We start from the raw sequence: 12,234 nt of genomic DNA, 5'->3' as shown, positions 1-12,234 counted from the left end.
GAAAAAAAAAAAGCCTGAAACTGGTGTAAGGATCACTGCTTTGAAACAAGATGACAGTCAATGGAGCACAGTTATCCCAAGAATCAAAACCTGTTGAAAAGGAAGGTGGAGATCAAGCAAAATATGCAAATATTGGTTCTATAGGAAATCTCCACAATGTTGTAGTCTCAGCTGGTACCACACCCCGGAAAGCTAAGTCACCCAAAAAATCTTTAACATCCACACCTTAATTACCCTGGTAATTAAGGCCTGTGCTCCTTGCAGTTCACATGCAAAGGAAGTAAAAGCTCTGCTGTAGGGCATTCCAGAAGGTGCCTGTGCCCTTCTTCCCTCTTCAAAGGGAGAAGAGATTTCTGCTAGCCCCCTCTTGAGGGTTGTCCAACACATTCAAGGAAGTGCTAATCTTTATTCTGCTTTATTGCCTGGATATTTGAGGACTGTAAAACACTCCAGATCACACAGCAAGCTGGGTATTTTTTCAAACCGTGTGCAGAGAGAGTACATAGTTTGACTTCCTTTCTAGGCTTCTTTATTTCTCTGACCTCTGGACAAGTCATGCTAGCAGAAAAGCTTCTTACACATGTAATATGGTCAGGATAGTTGTCTGACAGTCATGCAATCCCTTTCTCCAGCAAAACCCTCCTGCAGCCAGGTTACCTTCACAAGCACATGGCCTTTGATATCTCTGCCAGTCACAAGACCCTGCTTGTTTCCTGGTGGTGCAATCCCAGCTCATCTCAGACTCAGGTCCTTCCCTGCAGGAGGGGTAGCTTGTCCCACCAAGCTCCCAGTTTGGACAGCATGGGTATCTTCTTTCTCCTTCAGAGCATTCAGCAACTCCTGCCAGTTTATAGACTCATAGAATGGTTTGGGTTGGAAGGGACCTTCAAAGGTCGTCTAGTCCAACCCCCTGCAATGAGCAGGGACATCTTCAACTAGATCAGGTTGCTCAGAGCCCCGTCCAGCCTGGCCTTGAAGGTCTCCAGGGATGGCCATCTACTACAACTTCGGGCAACTTGTGCCAGTGTTTCCTCACCCTTATTATAAAGTTTGAAACCCTGCTTTCCCCACACCTCTCCCCGTCTCCCACCTCTCCTATTCTATGCGCTGGGACTCGGGGAGCAGATATTCCTTCAGGTAGGCACTGTGGTGATGCTGCTTCTCCCTGCTTGAATGCTGCTAGCCTGCCTCCCTCTCCAAGGGCCGGAAGTGCCCATAACAAACCGCTCCAGGCCAACCAGACAGGTTACAGGCAGTCCAGACCAATTTTGTGAGCAATACAGCGCAGGTCTCCACATCTCACGCAGGCAGCAGTGGACAGACAGGAGAACACCTGACACCAGGGCAGCCCCACCACCACTATCAGCGTGACAGCCAGTCTGCAGGAAGGCGAGAGGGGTCAGAGCAGCTCCTGCTCAGCACCGGGAAGCCCACAGTGCCTTTGCCCTGCAGAGAGCTGGGAACAGAGGCAGAGCATTCCTGCAACCTGACCAATAGCCTGAAGGGGTTGCCACAGCTTTCCCAGACAGTCTCACTGCACAGGCCCAGGGGATTTAAAAGAAAACTGTGCCAGCTGGAGTAGGGTATTCGAGGAAGGAGCTATGAAGAGGAGAGAAGACAGCACTGAGGATTTACAGGTAAAATGCATATTTTGATTTACAGGTGTGAATATAGAGGGCAGGGTGAAGTGGAACAAGATGAGCAAAGGGTTAAAGGATGATAGAAGCATGGAACAAATTTAATTTATCTGGGATGCATATCCAATGCTCACATTAAACCCACACACTCTTTCTGCATCGAGATAGCTCCCTGAATTAAAAAGGGCAAGGGAAGGAGGGCTCACGTCTTTGTCCTTAAATATGTCACTTGCATCTCTCGACTCTGAGCCAGTAAAAGAGTCAAACACTGCAAGTCAAATCCTATTTAATTTATTCAGCAACATATCTGTGTGAAATATAGTCCAATTAAAGGCATTAGGTTACTTTACCATGGCTGCAGCCATTTGGCTTTTATTTCCAGTAGGCTCTAATTAAATTATCACAATGCAGGAGCAGACAAGTTTCCCTTATACGTGACTGCAATTAAAGACATGCAATCACAACATTTTTTAAAGTGACTCAAATCAATTGGTTACAGTAAAGAATACGATGTAATGCAGCAGTGACTCCACTGTTAAGACTGAAAGAGGGCTTCTATTTCAATAATCTAGTTCCCTTTTATTACGAGTTCTGCTCTTGGATAATTTATTTAAAGTTCATTATGTGTCTACAGCATATATCATTTGCCCTCAGCTTGGGCTGCAGAAGTCCCATTATGGCCAATTACTTAGTGTGATAAAATCTCCCATGGTACAAACTGTTCCTTAATTAGATTTAAGTTTTGTCTAAATTCTATTTGTAATTCAGACAGCAAAATAACAAGGCCGACAGCAAAGGCTTGCTGTCTCCTTTCTTTGGTCCCTGTGGTAACCTGTTAGGTTGGATATAATCTGAGGGCAGTTCAGAAGCAAGACCCCCCACACCCATGTGCTTTTCTTGCAATACTTGCCCCACCTCAGATTCCTGTAACCAGCACTGGGCTTGGGGATGGCCTGGCCTGTGAGGGAGACCCATGTTCCCCAACGCAAATCCAGCCTCACCAATACCTCACCAATAGCAAAGGAGATGGCTCTGAAAGCACCTGAGAGAATGCAGCTGTCAGATTGCAGAGACTGAGTGCTGCTGGCACGCTCTTCGTCAGTCATAGGTTATTTGCTCTCCATCCCATATATGGTTGCAGTACGCTGGTTGGTGGAAAAGAAGCTGCTGACAAAATGATAGTCCCACAAAACCACAAAGAAAGTGATGTGGGGAGCAGCACCCAGTCATGTCCTTCAACTCATTTAATAATTGTGCACTGTAAACACCACAGTGTGCACAGCCCACATGGTTCCAGCAGCAGACAGCATGCTGCAACCTGCTGCTGCTGCAGGGTGTAGCCTTTACTGTTAACCTGGTTAACCATTAGCCGCAGAATGGTAGAATCTGTGAATCTAAACTCATAGAATGGTTTGGGCTGGAGGGGACCTTCAAAGGTCATCTAGTCCAACCCCCTGCAATGAGCACGGGCATCTTCAACTAGATCAGGTTGCTCAGAGCCCCGCCCAGCCTGGCCTGGAATGTCTCCAGGGGTGGGGCATCTACCACCTCTCCAAGCAACCTGGGCCAGTGTTTTACCCTCATTGTAAAAAAAGTTCTTCCTCACATCCAGCCTGAATCTCCCCTCTTTTAGTTTAAAATCATTACTTCTTGTCCTATTGTAACAGGCCCTGCTAAAAAATCTGTCTCCATACCAGTGCCTTCCAGTTTGTTTGAGGATGACGGTGTTGCTGCATTACTTCTTAACTGAATTTGAGCCACTAATTTCTCCAAACCACCCCCTGCACCATCCTCAGCCATGAGAAGAGATTTGAAACTGTTTTGCTCTTTAGAAACAAATGCCAGTGTTTGGCATGTGTCTCCTCAAGCTCCAGCTTCAGTTTCAAAAGTGTTTTATATATGTTTGAACCAAATGTTCTACACAAACTTGAATTCAAATCCTGCAACCTGTCTCTGTGAAATCTCATGACTGAGGGTAGAAGCTACACACAAAAAAATTCAAGAGTGGAATCAGAAATAGAAGTGGTGATTCAGTAGGATCCATTTTAACAGATCCAGGCCACAGTAATTTGAGGACAGGGATCATCCTGTAAGATGTTGAATTCTTCCAGAAAAATTGCAGTAGAGATTTATTCATTTTTTCCATCAAAACATCTCCTCCACTTTGAAAGGAAGAAGGCATTCACACAAATGCACTTACTGGATGCAACGTTAGCAGTTAGAATATTTGCCATGTGCTTCAGTGGCTCTGTATTTTCTGTTGTACAGAGTAGTGGGCTATCTTCCCTTGAATCCTGCTCAAGTCTCATATTGCTGCTTTTCAAAGTTGGATTAATTTATCCTGGTGTTTCAGAAAACTTCTATCTAAGATTAATGTCTGCAAAAACACCATTTACAGGAAGCAAATTTACACAGCAACTAATGACAAGCCTAAAAATAACATATTTCTTTGCAACATCAATCTTGTTAATGAACTAAAAGAATGAAATATTCCTTTATCAGTTGTTTCCAAAGAGCAGGGAAAAAAATGTTAACCAACTCCAGTATCAAAAAGAATATGAAAACATTTCAACATCTGCCCTGTTTTCCGCTTAATTTACAAGGATGCAAACAGCATTTATGGACCAGTTACATTTTGGACATTGCTCTCTATACTTTCGATCAGTAGCGCAACATGACTAGTTCGTCCTTCTGCTCCACTTGAGCCTCAATTGACAGCAGAAAGTGAACTTCATATACCAGGGGATGCACATCACACTGTGGTGTCAGGAATCCCTTACTTAACAGTTTCATTGTGCCTGTCCAGACCCTTCCACGAAAATACGTATTTTAAAATATAATAATATATTTCTCTATATAGATATGAGAAAAGGCCTCTAGATCAGCATGAATTCTTACCAAAGCACCAAAGTCTTTCCTTATTTGATAAAGGCATCTTGATAGAGGCACTGATGTGAAGCTGAAAAGAAATATGTAATTATTAGTTGTTTTTAACAGGCTATGGGAAGGTCTTATCTGTCAGTGAACACTAAGCATTTCTCTCCTCCTTAAGCGCTAAGAAACAAACATGCATAGAAGTGACGACTTAGCCAAGCCCACCACCTGGCAAGACACTGAAGGTGATTTTCCCAATTGCACTGATGTGGAAGTCGGCCTGAAGACTTTGTACCTCCCTGTTATGTACAGCATCGTCTTCCTGGTAGGCTTCCCAGGAAACGTCATTGCAATTTGTGTTTACAGCTTCAAGATGAGGCCTTGGAAGAGCAGCACCATCATCATGATGAACCTGGCACTCACAGACCTGCTCTACCTCATCAGCCTTCCCTTCCTGATACACTACTATGCCAGTGGGGAGCACTGGGTCTTTGGTGAATTCATGTGCAAGTTCATCCGCTTTGGCTTCCATTTCAACTTGTACAGCAGCATCCTCTTCCTCACCTGCTTCAGTGCCTTCCGCTACGTGGTGGTTGTCCACCCTATGAGGTTCTTTCACACCCAGAGGAAGCGGTGGACAGCGGTAGTTTGCGCAGCAGTTTGGGTGATCTCACTGGCAGCTGTCAGCCCCATCAACTTCTTGATCTCCTCAAAAGAGGAGGAAAACAGATCCTTATGCCTGGACCTTACCAGCTCTGAAAACCTGGGCACAATCAGGTGGTATAACTGGCTGCTGACCACGTTTGCCTTCTTCTTGCCTTTGCTGATGGTGACTCTGTGCTACGCGCTCATTATTTACACCTTGGCTACTGGGCTCCAGACACAGGCTTGCTACAAACAAAAAGCTCGCAGACTTGCCATCGTCCTCTTGGTGGTCTTCTATGTGTGCTTCCTCCCCTTCCATGTTTTTCGGGTGGCTCGGGTTGAACTACGGCTGTGTCCCGTCAGCTGTCATGTGGAGAAGCAAATCCACTCCATCTATATAATCTCTCGGCCACTGGCTGCACTCAACACATGTGGCAACCTGCTGCTTTATGTTGTGATTGGAGGTAACTTCCAGCAGGCCATCCTCTCTCTTTCAAGGTGAAAGTGGAGCATATATGTCCAGCAGTCTGGGAGCAACAATTATGTGACCAAGTCACAAATCACATTAAAGTTATGAAGGAATACCAGCAATCCGTGCTACAAGCTCCTGCAAAGGCAGCTGTGTTGATATGTTAGCAAGAATTGCAGATGGTTTCTCCCTCTCCCTGCAGTAGAGCACTTGTCAAAAAGCTGTCTTGGGAGCAAACAAAGAATGGGGAGACAAAAGAAAATATTGTGAGACACCTTGAAGGTGGAAAATAAAACTACTGGACTGGGCTGTTTCCAAAATTATTTGGGGAGTGCAGTGTTCTCTTGCTCTGGGCTTGGCCGCTGATTACAGAAACATGGAGAGCTTAGTTTGAACATGAGAACAATCTCCATTGGTTTCAGGGTTGTCACTGAGGTAGTGTTCTGTTTGTTATAACCCAAGCAAACCACAGCAGATATTGTCATGGTTGCTGAAATCTCTGAATGACGTACTTAGAAAGCACCTAGATAAATCAGATGTTTTTAAATGAAATGGAGCTGATGAAATTCCATACAGGGCACTGAGGAACTGAATGGTGAAAACTTGGAGCTGGCCAAGCGAAGGATGGGAGGAGTACCAGAGGAGGCCATATGTGGTGAATACAAGGATATGTATCTATATAGATATATATAGATATAGATATATACAAGGAGATAGAGATATATATAAGGATATACATATATGGAAAAATGAAGGAACAAGGAATTAACAGTCATGTTAATGTCCATCTCAGAAAAATACTGACACAAATGATCAGATTATAAGTCTACAGAAGACGAATTCAGGTGAGTACTAGCCAGTATGGATCTATCAGCTATGTACAGTCCTAGATCATTCTCATTTCTCACTACAACAAAATAACAGGCTCATACGTGAAGAAAAAGATGTCATGTATCTTGACTTCAGAAGGAATTTTGACACTGTCTGAGATGACACTCTTGTGTATAAGCTAAGGAAATTATCTGGAGGAAATTTTTTGCTGGTTGCAGAGTTTCACTCAGAGTGGACAAGCTAGTGATTTACTATCAGTAGGGGAAGCCACTGAGTGGGGATTTGACCAGTGTGTCCAGGGTTTAGGGACATTCAGTGTTTTCATTAACAAATTGGGTGATTAAATGAAGTCTGGTTATTATATTTGCAGATGACATGAAGCCGAGAGGACAAAATTCTGTTGACAAATTGCAAGTATGGTTGGAAAATGCACAGGATGCTGTTAGACAGTGACAGGTGCAAAGTACCATGTTTAAGCAGAAATAATGAACTGTGCAAACACAAAAGGGGAGAAAAAAATAAGTAGCAGTTTGGGAGAGAATGATCTGTGGTCACTGTGAATCACAGGCTGGTCAGAAGCTGACAGCTTCAGTGGGCTGACAGTGTCTGCTGTAGGTGAAAAAAAAAAGGCAGGTGCCATGATGCTGGGATATATGAATAAGAATATAATGTACAAGATGTGCGAAGCAGCCCTTTCACCCTTAGCAACGTTGTTACCCACCTGGCTGGAGCACCGTGTTCAGTCTTGGAGGCTGCCCTTCAGGTAAGGCACAGGTAAGAGGAGCGTAGTGAGAGCACTCAGAGAAACTACTAGAGGGAAAGTAACCGGACAGAAAACCAAATGGCCTCAAAACTCCTCAAGGGCAGTCAGCAGGAAGGACGTTCTCTCAGGATGGGTGATAAAGGACAGGAAAGGACAGGAAAGGACAGGAGAACTCTCCACCCATGGGTGTGCTTAGGAACAGGCTAGCCAGGTGCTTAGCAAGAGGGACACAAGCCTGCCTGTCCTCTGGATGTCCCTTTTGGCCACGAGGCTTTGCAATCAGGCATATGTTACTGGTAACAATGGCGCTAGTGAAGCAAGCAATGCCCAGGAGCATCCCCAGTGCTGGAGCTCATCCCACCCCATGGCTTGGGTACGACACCTATGATGGCACCGTAGTGTTTTAATTTGTGGAATTTGACATAACTAATTTGGCACAGGCTCAGCCATCAGGTACACGTTTTTGAAGCAATGCCACAGGCCTTTTGATGTTTTCTGTTTTAGATTGTCCTCTTCTGTCAAAGCGTGAATTTTACAGGTTGCCACTAGATGGTGATCATCCATGGACAAGCTACCTGTTTTCACATATGCCTGTTTGATTCAAATCCGCAAGTTACACAAACACATAAGACAGCTCACATGAAATAAACATTTTCTGATCTACGTTCATAACATCCCAGCTCCCCAACATGAGCAAAAAGTACAAACACACTGCATAAATTCTCTTCCTCTTCCATATAAGTGAAAGCACAAGATGTGTCTACCACTTACACATTCACGACTGAAAGAGTGGATTAAAAAATATCTTTTTTCCTCTCTCAGAGCATTTTTAATTCTTGTTCTCAGAAGCTCTTCCTTCTCAAGCCCAAGCTCAGCTTATCACACACCAACAGAAGCTCTTAAAATACAGCTACACATACAATATAAAATGGAGCAGCTTAACGTAAAAAGTGTGAAATGGAAGTATTGAACGCTTTCCATCTCTGACAGCAAGAGTGGCAGTCCCACAGTTTCAGTGACCTTTCAGAGCTTTTTGCCTCCTCCTCCTTTCTTAACATAGCTGTTGTTTGGTTGCCTTCTTCCTATCTCACCTGCTTATCCACCATCTCTCTTCTGTTAGTTTGGGCTAAACTAGCTGATTGTAAAGTGCTCAAGTAGGTAAGGGAATGCTCCATAGTTTGCTGGTGGGGCAAGAACCTCCAGGAGAAGGGATGTCACATCTTCCAGTAGTACAGCTGGATCCAGAAAAGGACAAAAGCTCAACAGTAAATTTTTAAAGCATTCAAGGACTGCTCAGGTGTTCTGCAGGACTGAGAGACTCATCTGACTCATTCCTTTTGTTTACTGTGAAGGGTGACATCTCGACAGCTTCTATTTTTAGCAGCTGTTTAATGCTTAAACAAGAATAAGTGTTTCAATTGCGGCAAACAGGAGGCACTTTCCAAGCTCTGTACACAATGTGACAACACAGCTACATAAATTACTACACTACTGCAGGCTAATTCACAGCACAGGAATGTTCCAGTAACCAGGATCCTGTCAAAAGCCTCTGTTATGTTTGTCTGCAAAGACTGTCACGTCAACTCAAGTACCTACCAGTGAGCTGCTCTCTGCCTGGGACTACAGAGGGACAAAGAGAATAACTTTGTCAGGGAAACAGGGTTCACATCACTTCTGGGGGATGTCAGCTCTGACAATACTGAACAGGAAATTTTGGAATTACCAACTGCTTTTGTAGACATGTCGAACTGTATTTTTAATCTGGCTGCATCTATCTGCCTTTCAAGCAATTCTGCGTCATACTGAACGCCTGAGAAGACTGTGCGTAGGGTCAAAATGAATAGCATGGTGAAGAGTTAGTAGAGAGAAAGGCTAAAATAGTTAGAGCATGGTCTACTTCAACCGGGTCTGTGTTGGATAATGATGTGAGACAAGGCTGCAATTTTACCCCAATGTAATGGTACACATCACTGGGATGCTGTTGTCTTTGCTGTATGGTGTAACTGTGGGGTAGGGATCTACCATGTAAAGTGAAGATTAGTGCCAGGCTCACCACTGAGTCACTTAGGCCTCAGATAGATGTTGTCATTTTGCTGATAAGGCTAAGCTAGTGGAGTAAACGTTGAGTGACTGTTTCCATCTGTCAATATTTTGCACTCTGAAAATCTAGGTTGAGCGAACCTAAACTTTAAAGTAGCAAACAACAAGTGAACACATTGCTACTCAACTCCCACAAGCCCCAAACTGTATTTGCCTTTCCCTGCCAGTAGAAAAGGAGAAGAGATGTAAAGAAAAATACTTTGTGTGTGCTCTTAAAGCTCCGTTATGTTTTGTGACAGTAGAGGCATCCAATGGTGCCAGCTGACACCACTTCAATGTAAAGGCCACATAACTAAGTCTAGGAGGGGGAGAAAAGTTTACTCTAAACAAAGTGTATTTCAAGGCCTGTTTTCTGAATAACTACTGAAAAAGAGCTGTATTTTTTACCAAGGTGTCTTGCTGGCTTGGTGCCTGAACTTAGTGAGTGCTGCAGTGCAGAGCAGGGCAAGTTGGACATCTTCAAAAGAAGAAGAAAAAAAGAAGTTCCTGCTTTTAGTCAGAGGTGGACTCTGGGGCCAGAATGACAATAAGTAAAGCTGGTAAAAAAGTTGTCTTTCCAAAATAAAATTTAAAGCTGAAATGCTGATTCTTTAAAACACACAGAGGCAACATGATTTTTCAAGGCTGCTGCAGGCACGTATAATGCAGAGTTTGTTTGATTCATGATTGCTAGAACCTTAGAAGACATGTGAATTAAAAGGTATTTTATCTTCTGAGATCTCTCCTCAGTTTCTTTGCTCCCAAAATTGTTGATACCACTGATTTCTAAACCAAAAGAGACGTGGTTGCCTGGAAGCTGTAGTACTAGTGATACTCTTCACTCTTATAAGGAGAACAAAGTTCTGAGCTTCCGTTTTTTGCGTTTTTTTTAATGAGGAAGTAGACGTTTTTCCAAATTACTTTATGGATTTCCTTTTACTTTGTAAAACAGTTAAAGAAGATAAGACAAAGAGTAAAGACATACAACTTTGTGAACAGACAATGCCCCACAGAATCCTAACCAAGTGATGTAGAATGTATACTTCCTGGAGACATCTTCCTTCACCTGTTTTCATTAAATATGGTTGTATAACCAGCACACTTCCTGCTACCAAAGCTAACAAACATGATACTAGGTTACTCAGTCCTTCCCTCTCCCTTTCAACACATCAAGCCTGTTGCTCAAGACCCATCAGCTTTTTGGAAAAATGATTAGGAAATAAATTCTGTCCTTTCTAATGGTTCTGCTAAACTCTTTGTGGTTCCTGTTTGCCCCTGATTGGTAATGGCTAATTGCCTGCATCTCAGCCTGCTTTCAAGAATTGCCATGCATCTGGCAGAATCTGTATTTTGTGGGTGGATCTGTGAAAAGGTATTTTGGTATTATCGCAAGAGCATCCTGCAAAATTCTGACCACTCACCTCCAATTTTCAAGGACTTTCATGGTGCCAGCCACCTTGCAAAGTGACACCCTGGACCTGCAACTAGAAAATGCCTCCTCTGATGGTGCCTGAAAAGGCATCTGAGGTAAAGCCTCCTGTCCTGTTTTTGTTACAGATCTGTTAAGGGCAAAAAGGAGGTGGCTTGGCACAAAGCAGGGAAGCGTTATGGGGGGATTTATTTCCAGCCCCAAATGATCCCAAAGGGGCAATTTTCCACTGAGTGAGCCAGGCTGGCCCAATCACTTATGGCTTCAGCAATGACAAAGAAGACCTATCAGACAGTGACATACAAATGCACTGTGCAATAATTTCAAGCAATACATCTTTTTAAAAATTGCCTTTTCCCTTGATGCTTTTTATTAACGGGAAGTTATCTTAGCAGACAAGGCAGCAGCACCTGCCCACAGGACTTTCTTCATATTTACCTTTCTGCTAGGAAGTTGCTCTGAGATATTTATATATTGCCCCTATTTTACAGGTGCTGAAACTGAGGCACAGTGGAGTTAAGTGACTTGCCTCCAGTCAGAAAGCAAATTAGCAGCCAAGCAGGGAAGAGATCAGTTCCCAGCCCAGAGCTTTTACAAAGTACATTTTAGGCTTAGGGTAAGATTTTCAAGGGAGTCTTGATTGCTTGGTTGTGTTATTTCAGTAATAAAAGTTGAATTAGAGCAGTTTCTGTGCTACTCAGGCCCTGGTTCATCCTCAATGTCATATTCTGCATCTGTGGAAGGAGCATTTCTGTTTTCCTCCAGAGAAGGTGTGGGGCCAAGTTGTTTCACAGAATCACAGAATGGTAGGGGTTGGAAGGGACCTCTGGAGATCATCCAGTCCAACCCACCTGCTAAAGCAGGTTCACACAGAGCAGATCACACAGGAATGTGTCCAGGTGGGGTTTGAATGTCTCCAGAGAAGGAGACTCCACAACCTCTCTGGGCAGCCTGTTCCAGTGCTCTGGCACCCTCACAGTAAACAAGTTTCTCCTCATATTCACATGGAACCTCCTGTGCTTCAGTCTGTGCCCATTGCCCCTCATCCTGTCGCTGGGCACAACTGAAAGGAGTCTGGTCCCATCCTCTTGATACCCACCCTTGAGATATTGCTGTGATCCTCTCTCAGCCTTCTCTTCTCCAGGCTGTTTGGTTACCACTGCATTTGATCTCAAACAAGAGCCAGTAATTTGCTGTATTCATCCCATTTACAGGTTTGTGTCAAGTATTTCTTAATTTGCAGGTTAACACAAAATATTAGCAGCATATAGGGAAAAGTTCCAGGCTGAAATGTGTGCATTGCACTGCAGGTCAAGAAGTTATTCTCCCTGGGATTCAAAGGTCAGAAATATGTTCAATGAGTAGTAAGCTGCCTTCACCTGAGGGGCAGAGTACCAGTGCTCGTCACGCATGTATCTCGATGGTGGGAGAGCATACGAGTTCAGCTAACTCGCCCCAGTGCTGGGGACAGCCTCTTCCCAGCACACCCTAGTTCAGGTCCAGCAGC

At 43.9% G+C, this 12,234-nt stretch overlaps 1 protein-coding gene across 1 annotated transcript; it reads left to right on the top strand.

Annotated features, from left to right (window-relative positions):
- The first annotated feature begins 1,312 nt into the window (after positions 1–1,312).
- On the top strand, positions 1,313–8,944 carry OXGR1 (oxoglutarate receptor 1). Its single transcript, XM_071806778.1, has 2 exons — positions 1,313–1,637; positions 4,690–8,944. Exon 2 carries the CDS (start codon positions 4,705–4,707, stop codon positions 5,656–5,658), a length of 954 nt encoding a protein of 317 aa, XP_071662879.1. The 5' UTR covers positions 1,313–1,637; positions 4,690–4,704; the 3' UTR covers positions 5,659–8,944.
- Positions 8,945–12,234: the final 3,290 nt, after the last annotated feature.

The sequence above is a fragment of the Patagioenas fasciata genome, chromosome 1 (genome assembly GCF_037038585.1).
Source record: "Patagioenas fasciata isolate bPatFas1 chromosome 1, bPatFas1.hap1, whole genome shotgun sequence".
NCBI lineage: Eukaryota > Metazoa > Chordata > Aves > Columbiformes > Columbidae > Patagioenas > Patagioenas fasciata.
The sequence above is the reverse complement of the archived record's forward strand: the minus strand, read 5'-3'. Positions and strand labels throughout refer to the sequence as shown.

Excerpts from the sequence above, each read along its gene's own strand:
- OXGR1 (XM_071806778.1), top strand. The coding sequence starts at position 4,705 with ATGCATAGAAGTGACGACTTAGCCAAGCCCACCACCTGGCAAGACACT.